At 40.3% G+C, this 21,677-nt stretch overlaps 3 protein-coding genes across 5 annotated transcripts; 1 reads left to right on the forward strand and 2 right to left on the reverse strand.

Annotated features, from left to right (window-relative positions):
- Positions 1-786: 786 nt before the first annotated feature.
- LOC135935673 (WD repeat-containing protein 55 homolog) lies at positions 787-5,281 on the reverse strand. The gene is made up of 7 exons (XM_065478168.1): positions 5,129-5,281; positions 4,232-4,592; positions 3,340-3,522; positions 3,186-3,259; positions 2,964-3,124; positions 1,785-1,999; positions 787-1,095 (listed from the first exon to the last, which is right to left on the reverse strand). Exons 1-7 carry the CDS (start codon positions 5,142-5,144, stop codon positions 834-836), a joined length of 1,272 nt encoding a protein of 423 aa, XP_065334240.1. The 5' UTR covers positions 5,145-5,281; the 3' UTR covers positions 787-833.
- Positions 5,282-5,889: 608 nt separating this feature from the next.
- Positions 5,890-6,896, forward strand: LOC135936587 (CD209 antigen-like protein E). The gene is made up of 4 exons (XM_065479455.1): positions 5,890-6,007; positions 6,065-6,117; positions 6,456-6,555; positions 6,611-6,896. The coding sequence occupies exons 1-4, from the start codon at positions 5,941-5,943 to the stop codon at positions 6,877-6,879; spliced, it is 489 nt and encodes a 162-aa protein (XP_065335527.1). The 5' UTR covers positions 5,890-5,940; the 3' UTR covers positions 6,880-6,896.
- A 228-nt stretch (positions 6,897-7,124) lies between these two features.
- Positions 7,125-20,883, reverse strand: LOC135936098 (mucin-5AC-like). 3 transcript variants are annotated; one of them, XM_065478788.1, is made up of 5 exons: positions 20,609-20,693; positions 16,829-16,966; positions 13,758-13,874; positions 12,526-12,643; positions 7,125-9,543 (listed from the first exon to the last, which is right to left on the reverse strand). In XM_065478788.1, exons 3-5 carry the CDS (start codon positions 13,855-13,857, stop codon positions 7,665-7,667), a joined length of 2,097 nt encoding a protein of 698 aa, XP_065334860.1. In that variant the 5' UTR covers positions 13,858-13,874; positions 16,829-16,966; positions 20,609-20,693; the 3' UTR covers positions 7,125-7,664. The 3 variants fall into 3 exon arrangements, with proteins under 3 accessions (XP_065334860.1, XP_065334859.1, XP_065334857.1); XM_065478787.1 differs by lacking the exon at positions 7,125-9,543 and adding an exon at positions 20,747-20,883 and having other exon boundaries at positions 10,108-12,643; positions 16,829-16,963; XM_065478785.1 differs by lacking the exon at positions 7,125-9,543 and adding an exon at positions 20,747-20,883 and having other exon boundaries at positions 10,108-12,643.
- Positions 20,884-21,677: the final 794 nt, after the last annotated feature.

The following is a 21,677-nucleotide window of genomic DNA, read 5'->3' on the forward strand; positions in this document are numbered from 1 at the left end:
TTAATTAGAAATAATACGTGGTGATTGGGCTTACTGTAAAATTTGAACCTTCGATCAAATGCAAAAAATACATTATCAACACCTTCTTGGATATCAGGGTAGCAAAAACCCTGTTTTTTTTTTAAATACAGTGCAGTGGTTAAAAACGGTTTTAGTTCAATTTTTACCAGTTTCTTGTAGTCAATGTTTTCAACTTATTTTTCAATAATTTTCTAATTATTAGTCCGTAACCTTGACTTGAAAGATTGCCAGAGATAAATTTTTGGAGAAATAGAGGCAGCAAAATGGCAATTTAAAAGAAAATATCTGCACAGTGGAGGAAATTTTGAGCACTCCAACCAAAATTTTAGATTTTCACAAAAGAAAAATGGAATGAATTCATTTCTTGCAATTCTCGAGCAAAAAATTGGTAAAAATTGAGTGGTAAAAACCGTCAAACACCAGTGGTGAAAAAAATCGGGTGGTAAGCAAATGCAGCCCTGTTTCAATTTCCATGATTTCACTGAAAACTAAAACGCCAAATACTTTAATGTTTCCTTTATGGAATAGACACATATTTGGAGCATTCTAATTCAAAAGATTATAATCAATTTAGCGATTAATTTACTCTTATAAAGTTCCTCGCGTTTTAAGAACACCAGTTTTTTAGCAGATTTCCATTTTCCTGATCGAGCAAATAATTTAGACCATATAAATCCCTGAAATTAACCTCAAAAATCAATTAAGAGTTTAAATGCATATTTTTTATAAAAGTAAAAGGACGCTGTCAATATTAAAAATGCCAAGTTCCTAAATAATTGTACCACTCTATTCATAAAGGCATAATCATTTGTTCACGCCATGTCTTGGAAAAAGTCGCCGGCGTTTCGTACATTAGACGAGGGCAGGTTGTGTTTGAGCACCTTCTTGTCGTTCTTCTCCCTCTCGGACACGACCAAGCCGTCAAAGTATTTGATGTTCCAAAAGTGGATCACGTTAGAAAAGCCGCTTGTCGCAATCAACTCACCGTCGCCTGATACGTCCATGCTTTCCACGGTCGACGACGGGTGTGTGCCGACAATGCCAAGTTGCTTGTGCGGGAACAAGTGTGTCGCTCTGCAAAATCAATGTTCAACTTCAATTTTTGTAAAATATGCATTTGATAAATACAAATAAAATGGAAACTGATGATTTTAAAGAGGAACGATAGTGTATTTCTCCGCAACACACAGATTAGGTTCTAATGATCATGTAAAGTTAAAAAAGATAGAGCTAGCAGAGGAAATTTTCAAGAAAATCGGCCTCAAATCAAAGTTGGAATTGTCTTAAATGGAAAATTCTCAGACGAATAAATAAAATTTAATTTTCAAGATTCAAAAGTACTTTTTTATCTTCTCACTGATAAATTTTTCTAATTCTGAAAGCAATTAATTTCATTTGCTCAAAAAAGAGGGTGGATTTTGGGGCACTTTTGGTCAGAAGTATGAAAAAAATTGGTCAATCAGAAAGTTGTTAAATAAAAAAATTACTGTCACTCCTTAATTTAATTATTAAGGATAAAAGAAATGACAATGCTTTCACTTGGTCTCCCCTAAACGATTAAAGTAAGAGCTGATCATGGAAATAATTAACAATAAAATTATTTGCCATGATAATCAAGGGCTCAGATAGCTTCCGAAGATAAAGAAGGGACGAATTAACTGTTTGGACTCATAACAAGAAACAAAATTTTTAAATTGTCCACAGCTGATTGGATTTCTATGAATAAGGTGCTACTAAAAAAATCAAAAATTAGATGGGAGCACCTCAAGACTCCGTCTGAGTGGGCGGTGACAACGATGTTTTGCGTGATCGACTTCATGCAGTTGATGGGGTTCTTTGGCCCGGGAAACTCATCCGAGTGATAGCCAAAGGAGCCCCAGTCGAAGAAGTAGTATGTGCCTTTGCTCGAGCCCACTACCAGCTTTCTATCCTGCTTCACCAGCGCCAAACTACTCAGTTCACACTCGTATAGCTCAGACTGGAATAGAGAAAACATTTAAAATTTGGTATAAAATAGAGGAGTTTTAGTTTTTGGTCAGGTTTCTGAGCCAAAAATGGTAAGGAACATCAAAATAGTTGAATTTATTGCCAAAGTGGCTAAACTCATCATCATAAAATAGGATTTCTACTACCAAAACACTGATGTTAAATTAATAATTTTCAACAGGATGTCTTAAAATTTTAAAATGCAAGGTGGAGATGTGTTTTATATTTGATTAATTATATAATTTTATTTATTCCCTAACTTTAGCCCATTTAGCTGGTTAAAACCTTCTTGGCTGAAATTATTTTTAAAAAAGCTGGCGTTTTTTAACACTGTTATCAGCAGAATTGTAAAAACCCGCGTTTAAAAAAAAAATCAGTGGTAAAACCTGTTTTTTATTTAATTTTGCAGTTTCTTGCAGGCAATGTTTACACCTCAGTGTTAAATAATTATTATTTGCTCATGACCACGAATTTAATAATTGTCAGCGAGGAATTTTTTAAGAAACTGAGGCAGCAAATAAATGGAAATTTAGAAGAAAAAATCTGCTCAGTAGAGGAAATTTTGACCACTGCGACCGCAATTTTTAGATTTACACTGGGGAAAGATAGAATAAAATCATTTCTTGCCCAAGATATTTTTACAAAATGGGTGGTAAAAACCGAGTGGTAAGCAAATGCAACACCATTTGTTGGTGATTTTTGGGGCGAAAACTCTTTTTAAATTTATGCTGGACTTCGTTATATTTAAATGAATTTAATTCAACTTTCCAGGACCCTTAAGAGTTCAAAATATGAAAATGAAGGGCCAGAAAAATCTGCATTCTAAGCAATTGGTAGATTTTGGTTCGAATTTTAGTAAAAAAAAAATCCAAGACAACACCTGGACCAACTTTACCGACTAGTTTAAAATATCCGGCAATTTTTTCATAATTCTCTTGCATTAATTTAATTAGTACCTGAACATGCAGCTTTCTGCTGTGGAGGTCGATGGTGGTAATCATTCCTTCGACAGAGGAAAAAACAAGGAATCTCCGTGACTCATTAGTCACCATGTCAGTGATTGTCTCTTCTGATTCTTTCAAGGAAAGTATTGCATCCTTTTGTCGCAGATCCCAAACTAAAACGCCAATAATATTAATTAATCAACCCCAACAGCAATGAATTAAAATATTAATTACGTTTCACTGTGCCATTGTCATCTCCAGTGGCAAATCTGTTTTCGTCGATAACTTTTAGCGTGTAGACTGGTTCTCTGAAAATAATAAAATAAATTAAAACATGGTAGCTTTTATTATTTTGTTTCTAGCTGGAAAAGTCAAGGATATTACGCACTCGTGGGCATCGTCGTTGAACCATTTCGGTTTAGAGCTTGCTACGTCGGTGACCATGATTGATTTGTCTTTGGAGGCTGAGTAAAGCAGGTCGCCGTCTTCGCTGAACTCAACGCATCTGCATTCCTTGTTGTGCGCCTCCACTGTTTCTTTCAGCTCGCATTTCTCCATACTGTACTCGTACCTGAGTGAAAAAATTATTTAAACAAGAGATCAAAAAAGGAATTGTCAAGAATTTAACTTTCAAGTATGTATTTCTGAATTGTTGCCTAGACTGATATTGACCAAGTTCAGTGCTTGAAATGACTCAATTTGGCGATTTAATTTAACTCAATAGAAATTTCAAAATTAATTACAAAACGTTTTCTGTCAAAATTTGGTTGTAAGTCGATAAATTTGCAGGCAATTTTTTTATTTTTAAAAATAAAAATATGATTTTTCTTGCTGAAACTCCCCCGCAATTTTTTACAGCTGTTAAAATTTCCTATTTCTTCTGTTCCAACAATTTTCCCGAATGGAATTAATTATTTGAAAATTAACGAGTTGAGTTTTTATTTTATATATTTATTTTACACCACAAAAATGGACCTCTTCTGTTAAACTGGTGAAATAAAATATCAGGGTTGCAAAAAAAACCAATTTAAAGAGTGCATTTAAGCAATCAGGGTAATTTTATCACCTAAAATCGCAAATTTTTGATTTTTCAGAGTGCAAAAATGTATCTGCAGCAAAATATGGATATAATCTGATGGTGAAAAAACAGGTGATACGAAAATTGCCCCCTGATAAATTTAAAAATCCAATCAGTCCTTCTAATATTTTAATTTGTTAATTAAATTATCCCAAATAATCAGAAATATGACCAACTCAAATAAAATTAATTGCTTTCTTACAAGAAGATGTCCCCGTCGAAGGAGGCGGCGGCGATCAGGTCTTTTTCAGGGTGGAAGCTGATGTCTGCCACCAGTTCGCTGGTGTGAATGTCCGGAGGCTTGTCTCTGCGCACTTCTTGGGCGTTCTTGAACGCTCTCACGATGTCGTCATCGTCGTCCTCCTGCTCTCCTGCGTTTGAATTGTCCTGCTTGTCGTCGTCGTCATCATCGTCGCTGCTGTCACTGCTGTCGTCGTCGTCGTCGTCACTGCTCGCTTCGGAGGTTTGGGCGTCACCTTCGGCGTTTGAGTCTTCTTGGCTGCCTCCTGCCACCTCCTCGACCAACTCGACAGACGAGTCGGAGTCAAAGTCCTCGTCCATGCCTGAAAATTTATTTTTTAATGGTAAAATTTTGAATGAAGAGTTAAGAATTTGTATTAAATATATGTAAAATGCAATCTAAAAAAGCGGGTGTCTGCAGTTCTGGGCAAGTACTGTAATTTAACCATTTTAAGAAAAAGAATTTGACAAAAAACAAACAACAGAAGAAATAGCTGCCATTCTGTTTAATACATAGAGCTTTTTCTTTGGGCTTACCCGATGCCATTACGTAGGCATCCTTCATTAGATTGATAAACTAAAATAACAAAAAATCGTCATTATAATTTTGATATTGAGTCACATTATTGACTGGTAAAGCAAAAAACAACGATTTAGTGAGAAAATTGTTACTTCATCTTAATGTGAAAAAATCAGCCGCTGAAATAAAGGCGCACGAATCTGTTTTGTCTCAAAACTCTCAAAGAATCTCGCCGGCGTGTGCAGTGGTAGAATGCAATGCGAGATTTTAAAACCAATCTTACGCCAATCAACTCTTTCAAGCTCACAGTTTACAAGACAAGAATTGTGTTAAGCTTACCTTTAAAGTTTCTCATCTTTTACGGAGGTGTTTAAGTTCAATTTAATCCAAATCAGTCTCGATCGTTGTTTTGTTTACATCTGCGTCTGCGATTCTGCTGCCGTGCTGCCTGCACGCGGAGCGCCAGCGGGCCGGAGCGGGCGACCACATGTGTTTGCTTCTGGCGGAGCAACAAGCGCGCATGCGTGAGAGCATTTCGTACCTTTTGGCGCGTGGGGAAATCGGGCGTTTGGTTGTGCAGGGTTGATAATAATTATTCAGAAAAATACAATTATTATTATTGTAGAATCGCTAAGGAAAAATTATTAGAGCGGAGAATTTTCAAAATAAACGGATTTTTATTCGGTTTTTATTCAAACACTGGCAAGATTATTTCATTTAATGTCGATTTAACTGAAAGCTTTACACTTTTTGCGATTTTATTAATTTATAGTAATTTTTCCTTGTAATTGACTGTTATTTAAAATTAAAAATAAACTGCTTAATATTTTTAAAATGATATTCAGTAATTAAATACAAAAAATAAATATGTTATCTTGAATAATGGATAATATTTTTATCGTATTTTAATTGACATTTTTATCAAACTAGGATTAAATTGTTCTTTAAAATCAATAGCTGACATTTCAAAGAGAAGCTCGAGGATTCTGTTTCTGCATTAGATTAGACCAGATTAAATGACGCATTTTGTCACCTTCAATATCTTCTCAGCTGTCAAAGCTGCCAATTTTGACATAGATTATAGATTAACAAAATAGCCAATAATCGATAAACTTTACACTCTGCGAGTATTAATCTTGCAAATCTCGAAGATGAAGGTGCTAGCTTTCCTGCTCGCTGCACTGGCTGCTGCTTCGGCCAACGACGCAATTCTAGCTGGTAATTTCTAATTCTCGCAATAAAATTATTTATAAATTAATAATTGCATCATTATAGAACTTGGATTGATTCCTTTCAATGGAGGACAGTACCTGCTTAGTAGTTTCAATGTGAGTATTTTTTTATTATTATTTTTACCTGGTTAGCTGAAATCCGTCATTTAAAATTTAATATCATTTTAGATTTTGAAATCACAATCTTTACGATAAAAGCTGCTTATTATCTATTTTTAAATTTTAGTTTTATGAGAAAATACGTAAGCACAACTTATTTTGTTACTCCTGTTGATCTTGTTTGTCGTTTTTAATTTAATTTAATTATTTATTAAAGTAATAAAAAATACAAATATGACGAAAAGCCCTTTTTATCATATTATTTCAATTAAACATGACCTAAAAGATATTCTATACCATTTCAGTTCTAATAAATTCAAATCAATGAATTTCAGGCATCTTGGGTAGATGCCAGCAATTTCTGCAAGAGCATCGGTTTCGCCCTCGTGGACATTGACTCTGAAGAAGACCACATAACTGTGACTGACGTCTTTGGTATACGATCCACCATAAAAAATAAAATCTTTTAATTATTCTCCTGCATCCGAAGGTGCGGCGATTCCTGACAGGGTGTGGATCGGCGGGACTGACCTGGGCCGCGAGGGCAGCTTCTACTGGGGCCAGTCGCTGCGGGACTTCAGCCCCAACGAAACTTACTGGCACGAGGGCGAGCCCAGCGGCACCAGTCTTCACGGTATCAAAGAGGACTGCGTGCAGTACAGGCGGCTTGTCAACGGCACCGAAGTCCTGTGGAACGACGCCCCTTGCGAGCTCAAATACCAGTTCATCTGCGAGGTTGTGCCTGCCCCTTGCGTGTAATATTAAATTAATTTGTATTCTAATAAATTAATATGTGTATTGAATAAAGACAGTTTTTATAGTTGTTGACTAAACCAAGAACAATCAAATTAGTCGCAGCATCAAACTTGATTATTCGTATCTTGATGTGATCAATCTTGTTTGACGTTTCTTTTCTCATCAATGGCACAGCGTTAGAGGCCCAAAGTGAAGGTCATTTAATTTTTCGGGGTTTTTGATAAAGATAAGGAAAAGCATCAGACGAATTAAATGCAGTCTATTCATTTTTATTACTGTCACAGATTTACATCTTAACACGTCATAAATGTAAAAAATAATAAATACCCTCAACCATGGTCATCGATCGATTGCGTACGAAAAGAGACCAAATTGCCCATTTGACCCGAGAGATTCTGAAAATCACGCGTCTGTGTTTTCACCTCCGTTGCGAATGGTAACAATTTCGCGATTTTTAGTCCGTTTTAAGAAAAGGGGATGAGACAGTGAGAGAGAGAGCACACGGACGTGCACGGCGGAGACAATTATTATTTTTATTTTGTTGAGCGATATGCAAAGAGAATTTTCCGCCGTGCACTCCTGCGGTTTCAACAGTGCATTTTCCGTTACAAAAAAAAATCAGAGGCTTTTGTCACGAAATGCAACTGCCGTGTCAAACACGCTTTTGCCGGGTGAAAAAAATAGAGATTTGCTCAATCGTGTATTTTATACGCCATTATAATTTTCACCGCGGAAAAAGTGTGGACGTGGAGCGCCGACACGGCAAAAAGTGTTATCTAAACAGTCAATCAGTCGGCGGTGCGTCTCCTGATGAGGTTTTCCTCGTCGTTCAAGGGCTCAGTCGTTGTGGTGGTGGTGGTGGAGGCCGTCGTCGGTGCTTTGACGAGCACCATCTCCTCCGAGGGCACCTCCGTGGTCTCGGCCTCGACGTCCGTGGCGGTCTCGGTGGTTGGCTCGGTGGTCGTGGTGGAGGGCTTCGGAGGCCGTTGGACCTCGGCGTTCTGGGCGTAGTTGCGCAGCTGTTCACTGGCCATCCGCAGCACGTTGGACAGCACGTCCAGCTTGACGGCCAGCATCTGCTTGACGAGACGCACCAACGAGAAGGGCTGGTTGCCGCCGGCCTCGATCTGCATGATGTTGGTCGAGTCGGCGGGCGCCTGCTTGTACATGGGCGAGCGAAGGTGCTCTGGGACGGGACGGTAGGGCACCCGCTCGAAGCGGTATTGCCTCTTGGTCCTGCGATGGACGTTGCGCCGGAAGCGTCTCGGGCCCTGCTCCTCGGTGTGCAGGTCGTTTTCCGGGTTGGGGTGCATCGATGTGTAGACGGCCTTCAGGATGCTAGGCATTAAACCTTCGTTTTCGTCCTCACGCTTGAAGTGGTCGCTGCGCCGCGCGAAGCCCTCCATGGGGAAGAAGAGCAGGCCAGCCAGTCCGGCGGTCATCAGCAGTCCGACCACCGTGGTGCCAAAGCTGGGGATGCCCTCTCCGGAAAGGTAGTCGATGATCCTCGAGGTCAGGGGCTTCTCCTCCTTCTCCTCCAGTTCTGAGTCGATCTTGTTCTCAGGCTTGCTGCTCGGCCTGCGCCTGCGCTTCTTATTTTTCTTGTTCTTCTTCTTCTTGGTCTTGGTGGCCGGTGCTGCGGTCGTGGTGGTTGTCGTAGTGGTTGGTGCCGGGGTTGTAGTAGTTGTAGTGGTCGTAGTGGTAGTCGCGACCTTCGTGATTGTCTTCTCGGTGGACAGGATCTCAAACGTTTCAGGAATGAAGGTAGAGATGGCCTGTGGCGGCCTGGTGACCACGGACGCGGATGGTGGGCGGTACGGCTTCGCCACGGGTTTCTTGGGCGGCTTCTTGGTGGTGGCGACGGTGGGAATCGACTCGGTGACGACGGTCACAGGGGCCACGGGTGTAACAGCGCCACGGCGAATGGCGGGCATGACAGTCGTTTGAACAGTAGTTTTGGACTTTTCCGTCGTTTGAACAGTAGGTTTGAACTTTACCGTCGTTTGGGCAGTAGGTGTGAATTTTTCCGTCGTTGGAGCGGGCTTGGGCGTCGTGGAAGGTGATTCGATCCTGCTCAAAATGGCGAAGGGTGGGGAAACGGCTGGGCGCTTGTTAGCAAGTTGCTCCACCTTCTTGACCACGGTGGCAGCAGTAGTAGGTTTCACTGGAGCAGGGGTAGTGGTCACAACCTCCTTTTGGGTAGTTTTGGGTGGAGCAGTGGTGGGTTTTGTCGCTGCTTTGGTTACAAGAGCAGGAATCGTCGTCTGCTTTTCTAAAACCACAGTCGCCGCCGTGGGCTTCTTTGTCGCATTGACTGCGGCGGGCGTTGACGTAACGCGTGGAGGGAAGCGCGTGGGCGTCTCGTTGCTGACGACCAGCGGTGTTTGTGCGGTGCCCTTGATGGTAATGTTCGTGTTCGTTTGCACCATCTGCATCTGCTGCCACTTCTTGTCTGGCGACGGCTCAACCTCCTGCTTCTTGGCAGGTGGAGTGCGCACGTCCAGCACCGTCTGCGGGTTGTTCAGCAGCTGGCTGGTCACGGCGGCGATGCTGTCTTCCACCTCAGGACCGCGTTTTGATTCATCGTTTGGCTTGGATTTCAGCTCGGACGACACCACCACCGCCTCTGTCTCTGTGACGGCACGAGGCTGCGGCACCAGATCACGACTGGAACACGAGAGTTTATTTTTTTAGAGCAATAATGACTGGCAGGTTACAATTTCATGCATGTAAAAATAAATTAAATTTTCTTTTAGGTTTTAATTTATTTTGAATTTATTTTTCTAATGGGATATAAGATCAGGTATGACTACTCTATTTAATGAAATCATGTAACAAAATTACACTTTAATAATAATAAATTCAGTCATAATGTGTCAGTTATAGTCTGATAAAGAGTAAAAGATACGGAAAGGGCGTTTATAATGTCTTTCGCATGTGCAGAAACTCACAAAGCGAAAAGTGTGTGTAAAGAAATTAGAGCGTGAAGAGCAAATTGCGCAATAACATATTATGATATGGGTCATCTGATTAGGGCCTATGTCAATAGAGTGAAGTGTGTGTATCATTGTTCAAAGAGTTAATAATTACCTCAAGATCAGTCACCTCGTTTTGCGTGAGACGCGCGCTGTTATTTTATTATCATCTTCGTCATGCTTCGGGAAATGAGTAAATGTTTTTGTCACGCATGCAATGAGATTTTGTTTGTGTTGGGTGTATGGATTGAAACACTTATTGTTATAATTATAATTTTATTATTATTATATTAGCGAACAGCAGAAAGAAGAAAAATTGTTAGGAAAGAGGTTATATTAAATAAAAATGCATGCATTCTCGTATTATGTAAATTATTCTCTACAGTATTAGGATCAAATGGCTGCGATTGAATTATTTTTGGCATCGATAATTTACATGTAAGCATCACCTCACGCGTTGATCACAAAATTCTAAGTGGCACATCTACTGAAATAATTATTGTAAGCGGGGTTTTGGTCATAATAAATTTAAGTGTCTTTTTATTCGTCTTTATGTGTCAAAAATCAAGCAGTCAGGTTTGAGTCATTTGTTGTTGATATGTAATTTTAGAATCAAACCAAAATCCCCGCATGTCTAATAATTGATTAGCCTAATCCCGCGGACTATGCTCAGGTGACACCGATTTGCCGAAAGTCGAGAAAACGCCTGCGACGACGCCCATACACGTGCGGTGTGTCGAGGCTGCGACCCCAAACGACGCCGACGCCAGCCGGCTCGCCCCTGGCCGGTCGCCGCTTTTTCTTTTTCGGCGGCTTCTTAGTCGTGGTCTTGTACTTTTGCTTGGTGACCACGATGCTGTGCGCCACCTCCTTGCCGTGATCGTGTGGCTCGCTGGAGGAGCGCCAGCCTGGAATCACGTAGCGCGTCATGCCGACCAGCATGGACAACATGGCCAGCACTGGGGACACCAGGATCAGCCAGAAAACTGGACTGGTCGTGTTGAAGAAGATTTGTCCTAGTTCATTGAGGATAGACGGCCGCACCGTGGTGGTGGTTACCACGGGCGGTTCAGTCACTGGAGGCACCTCAGACGAGGTTTGCGGCGGCTCGGTCGCCGGCGGTTCTGTTGCCTCCTGGTTTGCCAGTACGTCGTCGTCCTCTTCAACGGGCGTGTCGTGGGACGGCGGCCGCACGATCACATCAGTTGGTTTGGTTGGGGACGGTGGCCGGTAGCCGTAGTGACCTCCGTGGTTGGGTGGGGGATAGTTTGGTGGACGATAGGAGGATGATGAGGGGTATTTTATGGGGGCTGGAGTGGCATAGTTCTGCACGTTGTGGTTGGTGATAGTGGGGCTGACGATGATGGTCACGTTGGGACAGTTTTGCTCCAACGACGTGGTCTGGGAGACGGGAGGAGAAGGGACACCTCCGTATATGATTGTTGGGGGCTTGTAGGTGGACTCGACCAACTGCTGATGCATAGTAGTTGTCGTTGGGGTCGTCGGAGCAGGGTAGTGGATAATGGGAGAAGTAGTGTGCGTAGGGTAGTACACCACTGGCGGCCGGGTTGTCTCCTCCTCGTCCGCACCTTCGATCAGCTCTCCCAGCACTTCGTGCACGATGTCAGGCTCTGCGTAATTGTCCTGGGCCGGAGGCTGGTACTGGTAGTTGCCACCGTGCATCTGCGGGGAATGGTTGTCAGGGGCATCCACGACGAGGGGGTGGATGGTGGGAGGATGGGTGGGTTTAGCAACCTGCTGGACCGTACCAAAATTGGGCTTGTTGTGCAGGGTTTCTCCAAAGTCATCAAAATCGTCAAAGTTGCTGTAGATTGTGGGGGCGGGAGGGGAAGGTACTGCAGGTTTCTGGTGCTGCTGGAAGTCAAAGGGGTCGTAGTTGTGCTGGGGGTGGTTATATTCAGGTTGCGGCCGGTTCACGAAATCATGCGGATATTGAGGGATTTGAGAGGGTGTCTCAGGGTAGTGAGGACCCTGAGAGGGGGTCTCGTGGTAGTGAGGACCCTGGGAGGGGGTCTCGTGGTAGTGAGGACCCTGGGAGGGGAAGTTTGGGTAATGAGAGCCCTGGAAGGGGAATTGTGGGTAATGCGAACCCTGGGAAGTAGACGGAGGATTGTAGGGGCGGTACTGGGAGTTAACGACCCCAAAAAGTGTGCCATCGACCGTGGGGCTGGTGGTGTATATGCCGTCAATGTGCGGCTCCCCGCCCGACTGGTACTTGACAACCAGGGTCTCGGGTTGCATCAGGTCGCCGTGCGAGTTGGTGATGAACCCTTTGACCAGGTGGGGCACCTCGGGCGACAGCGAAATGATCGACTCGAACGGCGACTGAAACGTGGAGCGAGGCCGCGGCAGGCCGGCCGCTTTGGTCGGCGCCGGCCCGGTCAGCGACACTTGCACCCACTCCCCAGAATCCGTGCCATTTAAAGAATCAGACGCGTTTGGTGATGCATCATTCAAATCGACCTTCAAAATTCTAGAACTAAAGCTATTGTTTTTTTTCGCGTGCGTGATCAGCTCGACCGGCTGCCAGAGCGTGGAGCGCGCCACCCGTTTCCCTTTTCTACGCTTCTTCTCCCATCTACGCCTAATGTGTATTGTGTCCGATCGGTCGGCTGCGTCTGTCCAGTCTCTGTTAGTGGGCGAGGTTAAGTACCTGTCCTCTTGCACCGGCTGCCACGCGTCGCGCGAAAAGTGCGCGTTCGGTCTGTCGTCGCTGGACTGCCGCACGTGAGACGACACGGAGCTGCCGATCAGCTGCGCCGTGATGAAGTCTGCAACACACACAAGAGATCCAGACAAGATAAGAGACCTGCTAACTCGTGAAAGCAACAAATTGTTAATAGAGTGTGTGTATTTACTCGTCTCCACTCACTTTTATCACAGCAGGTGTCCAACAACGTGTTATTACACGCGAAAAATTAACTTATATTAAAAGGAAACACTGGTCCTTTATTCAGGAACAAATTAATTTAGCTTTATGAAAATTTTTCAAATTAGTTAGATCAGGTTTGCCAGATTTGTCTCATCCCGTATTTTTTGGGATAACCCAGCTAGAAGGAATGTTTTGGATTTTTTTTTACCGAAATTTCCATGAAAAACCATTGATTTGTTTTTATTAAAATGAAGATTAATATTTGTAAATCAAATACTGCAAAGTTGTGAAATATTTTCCAGCAAGCAGTGTAAAATATTCAAATGAAATTTATTTAAAAAAATATTTTATTTAAAAACGTTGCTACTGAATGCTTTGGGCTGTGACTATAGAGCAAAAATGTGATCACTAATCGCGTTTAAGTAATTTTTAGCATATAAGTGTGTGCAAGAAATAAAAAATTAAAAAAATTGTGGCGCAATGAGAATTTGTTCTGGATTTTTTCAACCGTGGGAAAGTGGTATTATTCGTGTTTTTAATTTAAAAAAATGAAAAATGCTGCTTTAAGCTATTAAAAAAATTAAATTAGAACTAAAAAATTGTTTTCCAACAAGTTTCCCAAAGAAAAAATGGATTTTTCACTCATCCCGCCTTCAATGAACCAATAAAATTTAAATTAGGGTTTGCTTGTGCTCGTAAAAAGCCCCCTAATTGCTTTCCGGGAATTTAGATCAAGAAGTGTTCTCGACCTTAATCTCATGACAAAGTGCCGAAAATGCACAGTTGGAACATGCCTTAAATATTCTCGCTCCATTAACGGATGTTTAGTGTGCACTCCGTCTGCCTAATAAAATGAAAAAAAAGCATTCAATTCAAATCACTCTTTAATAATCATTGCTCAAGAGAGCAAGCGAGTGCGGAGACGCGCAGCGTAACTGTAAATCGGAAAGCCTATTGTCCGGTGCAATGATCCGGAAACGACAAACGAGAAATAAATGTGTTTAGGGTCTTACCAACGCCTCTGGCGCGATGGACGGCGGCGCCGGCCGCGGGGCCGCATGCGACGGCCAGCAGCAGGGCCGCCAGCTGCAGGCACTTGCCACGACAATGCATCTCTCGCAGTCGAATCTCTGAAACAAGCAGTGACGAGAATAAATAAATGAGATGAGCCACTTTTCACACCACTCACTCACTCGGCGGTGCGCCGTTTCCTCCGAATATTATTAGTATAAGTGTGTGTACACATAATTGTGAGTGTTAAACGCGGTCCGTTAGCGGCGCCGAAGATGATTTGCTCTACCTGGCTGCCTGCCTGATGAATTTTTTACTGCCCATTTTTCAGCATTCCGCGCGAGACCCGTTAGCGGCGCACCAGCTGATCGTCGGCGTTGCGCAACAATCCGCGATGGTCCGTGCCCGAGAGCAAAAAAGTACGCGGAGAAAATCGCATTTTGATCGTGTGTTTTCATTCAATGACAACACAAAAATTACGGATAAATTAAAAATAAATGGGATTAGCAGGTGAATTTTTAAATTATTTGGATCGGAATATTCAGATTAAATTAATATTGGATTTCAAACGAGGACAGTTCAAAAATTAAATGGAACGTTAGCTAACACTGATATTTAATTTGTTCTTGGAGGCTCTAATTTATTTGTAATTATTTCCTCCTGGTTTTAAACATACCAGATAATTGGAGAGCTAAAAACTAATCTAAATATCTCTACAACAATCCAATTTTACCCATTTTTTAGAAGCAAGAATTTAAGATATAAGCAGAGCCAAAATTTTCTATGAATTTGAAATTTTTATTTTTATTAAAAGATGTGGAGACTGATGAATTTTCTCAAAACCGTGTGCTTTTTTGTCTTGGAAATTTTAAAGAACAACATCAAAACCTTTCAATCAACAAGGCAAGGTCAAGACTGTTCTACCGGTGTGCAGTTTTTGCAATTCTGATCCCAAGATTTGGCGGTAATAATATTTTATGGCACAAAATTTAAAAAAACAATGTGTTTTTTACGTTTTGAAGTGTATTTATTTTCGAAATTGAATGCAAACACTGCAAGAAAAATTTTTCAATTGCTCACAAGTTAATTTGGACTACTTTTTAGGGAGGTTAATGATTTTTTTTATTTAAAAATTAAAACAATAAACTTGGCCAACATGACTCTAAATTTGGTGTTTGTTCGATCAGGATTGATAAGAGGAATCCAAAACACAAAACTTATTTAATTTTTAATTGGACCTCCAGGGGAAATGATTATGCTTTTTTAAAAAATTTCAAACCATTCCGGACACATTAATGGTTTCTTACATAACAGAACTAAATACCATTTATTTTACTATAGCGGTCATGCGCAGAACATAATTACGACGGGTCAAAGAATTATAATAAACAGTAATTAAATAATTCACTTGTTCGGCTCCAGCGAGAATGTTGTTAACAAATTCACTCTCCCGTGCAACATTAATTTCAATTATCTGTCGTTTGAGCTCGCCAATTAATTCACAGAGCAATAATTTAGCTCTTCCCGAAATCCGCGAGGGAGGGCATTCACTCTTCTCTAGAATTTAAATGCAATTTCATCACGACGCGCGGCAACGAGAGCAGTGCGCGTCCGGCTTCACGAGAGCAGAGCAGAGAAAAACCGTTGCAAAGATGAAAAGGCAGGAAAATTCGCCGTGCGATGCGTAATTGAATAAACAACAACGTGGCTCGCGCGCTGAATGAGACATTAAATATAAGAAGGCTCGCAGGTGTCACGAAAAATTCCCAGCGCCGCGAGATGGAAAAAAGGACGCGGTGCCGTTAAAATTCGGCGCTGAGCCAATTTTCCCACGACCGCAACACTCACTCGAGGGTTAATTGCTTATTAACTGCACACGCTCTTCAAATCATTTCCTCGCAGAAAATAATCACCGCCAGCACGGATTTTTATGAGTGTCCATTTCTCAAAAATCTTTTAATTCAATTAGGAAATTAAATGAATTCACGTTTGTCCACGTACGACGAGCTGTCTCGTTGGCAATTATTGCCTTTTGTTTCGCACTCCTTATATCGCCGAGGGAAAAACGAAAGGCGAAGGTTAAAAAGTGCAAGCGGCGGAGGCAATTTGGTCTTGGATGCGTATTTGGACAAGCAATTCCCTGCTGTCATTAAAAGGCAACGGCCAGCGCACAATAGCCTCGGACGTGGCACACGCGCGTTGAGTAAGCAAACAAACGAACGTGGACAGAAAGAGCAAAAACCGATTTGCAAACCAACGGCTTCCAAAGGCCTACGTTGACTCAACTTTTGACGCTCGCAATTTCACAACGAGGTAAATTCAAAAAAAGGTTTGAAACAGTTCGGCATCAGGAAAGAAAGAAGGAAAGGCACAGTTGTCATTTCTATGAGTCATTTTCAGCTGTGTCAGAACAAAGAACCTGTTCTGCGTTTGAGGAATTCCAATTTACGGGCTCGTCTGCCCGGTCAATCACACCGCTTGCTAATTTGTATGTTTGGTCTCTAGCCACTGTGTCTGACGAGAATCTGAATTGAATGTTTGATTTTGTCACTGATAATAGACACCCAACATTCCATTCAAATGAGTTAAAAATTATTTTTCAATGTTACTTGAAGGTTTTTTTTTAAATAAAAAATTGAATTCTCTTTTATTGTTCTCTTGAATGGTTAAATTTTCAATATAAAAATTCCAGGATTTTTGGTTTAGTCTTGTGTCTTCTTTTTCTAAGAATTTTTTTTGATTGAAACCCGAAAAATTAAATCTTGTTTACTCATTTACTCAAATTTTTAATTAAATAAAATCAAATGATTCAAATCCAGTTCACTTAAAGATAAATTGAGAGAATTGGCGTCTTATTTAAAAAATAAAATTTAACATGAAATTCAACCCTGTCATTCTTTTAAAATTTCTCGATTCCTTCCAAATTAAAATTGATGGGCATTATTAAATTTAAAAAAATAATACGACTTTAAATTAAAATTCAAAACAAATTTCCCACTCTTTTAACAAGTATCTGATCAATATATTTTAATTTAAAAAATCATTCAACGCAGAAGGAAATTCGGAGACTCACATGAACGGATTTGAAGATTGATCGAAGGGTGAACGGTTGTTGTGGAGCGGTCCTCAGCTCGCGCGCCTTGCACTGGAAACCTGCGCCGCACTACTGCCGCTCGCCGCGTCTTGCTGGACTCTTCTTCCTCCTCTCCTGCTGCAACATACACGCCGACCAGGTTAGCGGTACCTTTTTCACGGCAAAGGCCGCCGCCGCCGCCGCCTCTGCGTTATTGCTCAACTCCCAGCCCATTGGCCGGCAACGAACAATTTTGCTTTTCTGCCGCGTCACACTCTTTTCTGTTCCAGCAGCCCTATTTTTAGAGTGCTTTACTTTTTCCGGATGATTTTCGAGATGTGATGCGCTCGAGAGTAATTCGGGGAAAGAGCTGATTAGCTTGATATTTAATATTTAAGCAGAGAGGAGACAATCAAAATTATTTTTTCTTTTGTAAATTATAAGCTCACATATCATTTAATTAATTTGAATAGAAACATAAAATCTAATAGAAAATGTTAATGAATTTTTTAAATTAATCCAATTCCTTTTGATTATAAATATTTTAAGGAGAGAAAAAAGGAAAGTCAAACGATGCCAGTGTGTTTATTTTGTTTTGTCAACCGGCTGCATTCCTCATTTCTGGTTTTGGTGGAGTGTTTTCGTCCGCTAATAAAAAAATTCTGCGGTTGCAAGTGAGATTGAGCATGAAATATGTAAGTCGTTGACCCTCTAAATGTTTTGGCTTCGATTTTCAGCCGCATGAACGCCAAAAATTGTGGCTTTGCCTCCTCTTACAATTAGTCGGCAGAAATAAACTATTCAGTACAGTTAATTTTATAGCTTCGAAAACTTTATTAGATTTTTTTATGGTATAATTAATTTAGATGCACTTTTTAATCAAGAAAAGGAAGGAACAGTAAAAATATCTACGATTTTGAATCGCAGAGTTCATTTTCGAGCTAAATTCATCAATTGCGAGAGCCGTCGATAGAGTAAACTTTCGATTTTAATGTATTTCACTGCGATTTGAGACTCAATTCTACCACCGTACATTCAGCCCTGAAAGTTATATATTTTTATGTGTTCAAAACAAAAATTAACTGAGCCAATAATCGCAGAAACGTCAAGAAATTATTATTTTATAGAAAAAGTACATAGTTTTTCACATTTCTACGGCAGTTAGAAGAACCAATTTTGGTTTCCAGCATAAAAATTGAAAAAATCTCAAGTTATGAAAGCGGAAATAACCATTTCTTCTCTTAGAATGATGAACCTACAATTTTTGTTCAAACACGCGCTTGACAAAGTTGAGGCAGACCTTTTCAAGAAAATTTTTAATACTTTTTGGATGGTAAGTCGGCCGGTTATGATCTTATATCTCGTCATTTTCTTTTGTTTTAGTCAGACTTAATCATGTTGGTTTGTAGTCTGTAAAAAATGCACTGTCTTTATTTAATTTTTATTCAAATGTAGCATATCATTCAAGTAAGTAATTTTATCATCCATGGCAAGAAGTGAGCAAAACCGAAATTCGTTTCAAAAAATAGATTAATTTTTTTAAATGGCTCTGATTTGAAGAAAAATTTAATTACAAAACAAAAGGAAGAAAATAATAATTAATTTTTAATAACAATTAATATTGAAGAAAAATTTTGACAATTATCGGCACAAAAAGTCGTTGTATTATTAGTTTTGGCTGTCAGCTGGAGCCCTGTATCATGGAAAAATTAAAAACTATTTTAGATCAGGTAAATTTATAAAACATTTTCTTCCGTGAATGTATTCTCGAGTGTGTGATCTAGAATCTAAATAAATAATAATTTTTGAGTCTTAATATTTGAATTTAATTAAAATTCCTGGGCGTCGAGGGAATTCCTTCCTTGTCCGAAAGTCGTTACATCCGAGTGATTCGTTCGTTAGCAACTTGTCGCACACGGTGTCGGGTGACAAAAGCTTCCGTTTGCTTGCTTTTCCTCGGCTATAGCGCGTGTGCCGCGTATATTATTAAGGCTCTCCCATGGTGCACGGCGAGTGAGTGAGTGAGTCTCCGTTACCTTATTTCTCTCTCTGCTCTCTTCGCAGGATGAATCAGTGAGGCGAGCGAGCGAGCGAGTCAAGGGGGCAACGAACCACTGCCACTGCCCGCGCGTCCCGGGGCACACGTGACCTTGCTGCTCTCGCAAATAATCTGCTCCATACGCGCGCGCTCTTTTTTTTTTCTAACAATTAATTGTGGCGAATAAAATTCGCAGGCGCCTGATCCCAGGCTGCTTTCCGACTCGTCGGCCGAGAACAATCGCGATTTTCACGGTCATTGGGGCAAACAGCCCGATTGTGTCTCTTGGGAAAGTGAATCTGCATGTGCGTGCGAAATGCGCCTTTCTAGCCCAAGCGCGTTGGGCAAAATGAGATGGATGGAGAACGAGAGCCGAGAGGAAACGGCGGCCCGTTTGCCTCAATCCGAGCATCACTGACCAACGATAACGTACACTCTCGCAAATTCGCGAATTTCACTTTTTTGGCAGCCCAACGCGAAAAGCGTGCCAAACCTTGGCAAGGATGGGAATTAATTATTTAAAATTTGTATATTCTTAACTTGAAATGTGTTCAAGAAAAGTCGGACAAAGTTAATTTACAAAATTGCTGGTGTTTAAATGGACATTTTACAATTTTAAATTCGGAAAAATCAGGAGAAAATTCCGGAAGAGCAAACATCCATTTAAAACTACCCTTATTCCTGACAATTAATCTCTTTAAAATAGTTTATTAGAAAAACAACTTAATCTGAAAGTAATCATGCAGCAAAAAATTAAACTCTTTAATGTGATGAGTGATGACGATAAATTAGAGTGTATTATTTCAATTAATTTGTATATTTTATTTATTTAAGTTCATTCAAATTATCCATTTTAAATTAAAAAAAAATAACGACAGAAATTATTAAAAAAATTGGACACATGCATAGCATTGGAAAGGATTAACTAAACATTTTTTTAGCGGACGAGTGTTAGATTAAGTATTACTTATTTCGAGCTTTATCAAATGAAAGAACATTATGTGCTGAAATCCATAATTACTCTACATAAATTAGTTCTGCTGTCTAAATAATTGAGGGATAAACATCCACAGTTTTCGTTAATTTTCCAAAGCGCAAACACTCATTCAGTGATTTAGCGCTTGAAAAAACCCCTAAAATATGCATTTATTTCCAAAAACGATTTAATCTCTTTATTTAAAAGGCTTTTTTGATTGAAAAATCTTCAGCTTTTAACGCATTGAGTGCAGTTAACGATAGAGAAAAAAAATACAATTAAAAAACTCAAGGGAAAATGAGAGATCGAGAATAAAAGCAATTTTCCATAATTATTTTAAAAGTAACATAGTTTTAAGCAACAGAGGAGATATCATCCAAAACCAATAGGAAACTGAACAATTTCTGTCTGTATTTTTGTTTTAACAGCACAATTAGGGTACGAATATACGCATAATGCCAAGTGCACACGTAATCGTCTACCTGCTACCTGAATGTAAGTGCCGCGCACGCAAGGAGCGCGAGATTAGGGCAAATCGGTCCATGACGCATACGGCGTCGTCGTGTGTTACGCGTGCGGCTTGTGTCATCCTCACATTTCGTGAACATGTGGGTTAACTAACTGTTCGCCGGCAATCACACCGAATTTCGGCCAGCGCATTTTCCAATTATTGGCATCATTAGCCACACAAACTGCCCGACGCGCAAAAAAGCGAGGGAAATCTCGATTCGATGCCGGGATTAATTTTAAAAATAGGAAAACTCACGGTTCAGTGTGTCCTGCTGATGTTTGGCTGCCAAGGAGCATTATTCATTACTGTGTCTGATTCGTTCTGTCCTCAAATTCAGCGGCTGTAAGCAGGAAAATCCTTAAAAATCAAGACTGGAGGCGCGCAGAGACTCACCTTGTGCTTGCTGCCGATGCCGGTGCGTGTCTGACAATGAGGAGCCGTCTCTCATTTGTGGGTCGTGTTCCACTCGCTGCGCTATCAGAGGATCAACCCTACCAACTAGGCGCCCCCAGAGCGTGAAAGTACTGTGGGAGCAGAAGAACAAACAAATAAAGGCCAATCCGACACTCATCTTGCTTTGATTCATTTTAAATCTAGCAGAGCTTGTTCCTTTTCTTATCTTATCAAGATGTGGTAGAATAATTTCCATAGAGGAAAGTAAAATAATTAATATGTATTTAAACTGTACGATTGAGACAGGGAAACTTTTGAAATTTATTTAAATTAATTATTAAAATTAATTTAATTAATTATTAATTAAAATTAGCAGCTGAGCAAATATTTAGTTTGCTCAATATTTAGCGAAAATCAAGCCTAGCACCAATTTTAAGCAACAGTTAAATTTAAATAATTAAGCCTAATTAATTTATCGAAAGAATTAAAATTTGTTTTGATGATTTTTGATTTTTTTTATACAAAACGGATTTTGATTCCTTCTCTTCCAACGGTGTGCGAATAATAGGGTAAATTTCCTTCTGACGACATATCATTTAAGAGACAGAGCTCGCCAAAAGCATGCAAACTTTGGAGAAATTGCAATGGCACAACCTGAAAATTTTTATCTCTATGTATCTAGATTTTCTGAGAACATTCAAGGTATTATATAATACATATTAAGCTATAAATTTTTCAGGTCATTTATGCTCAAGACTATAACATATTTACAAACCAGGATCCTGATAGTTGGATTTTGAGTTTGCAAAAATTATAATTATGTATGTATGACGACAAAAGGTGAGGCTTTTAAAGTGTTTCCATCTGCTTTGATTTGCTGCTCTCAAAGCTGAACAAGAGATGATAATATTTTCTAGGCGACAGGGATGTA

Source organism: Cloeon dipterum, chromosome 2 (genome assembly GCF_949628265.1).
Source record: "Cloeon dipterum chromosome 2, ieCloDipt1.1, whole genome shotgun sequence".
Taxonomy (NCBI): domain Eukaryota; kingdom Metazoa; phylum Arthropoda; class Insecta; order Ephemeroptera; family Baetidae; genus Cloeon; species Cloeon dipterum.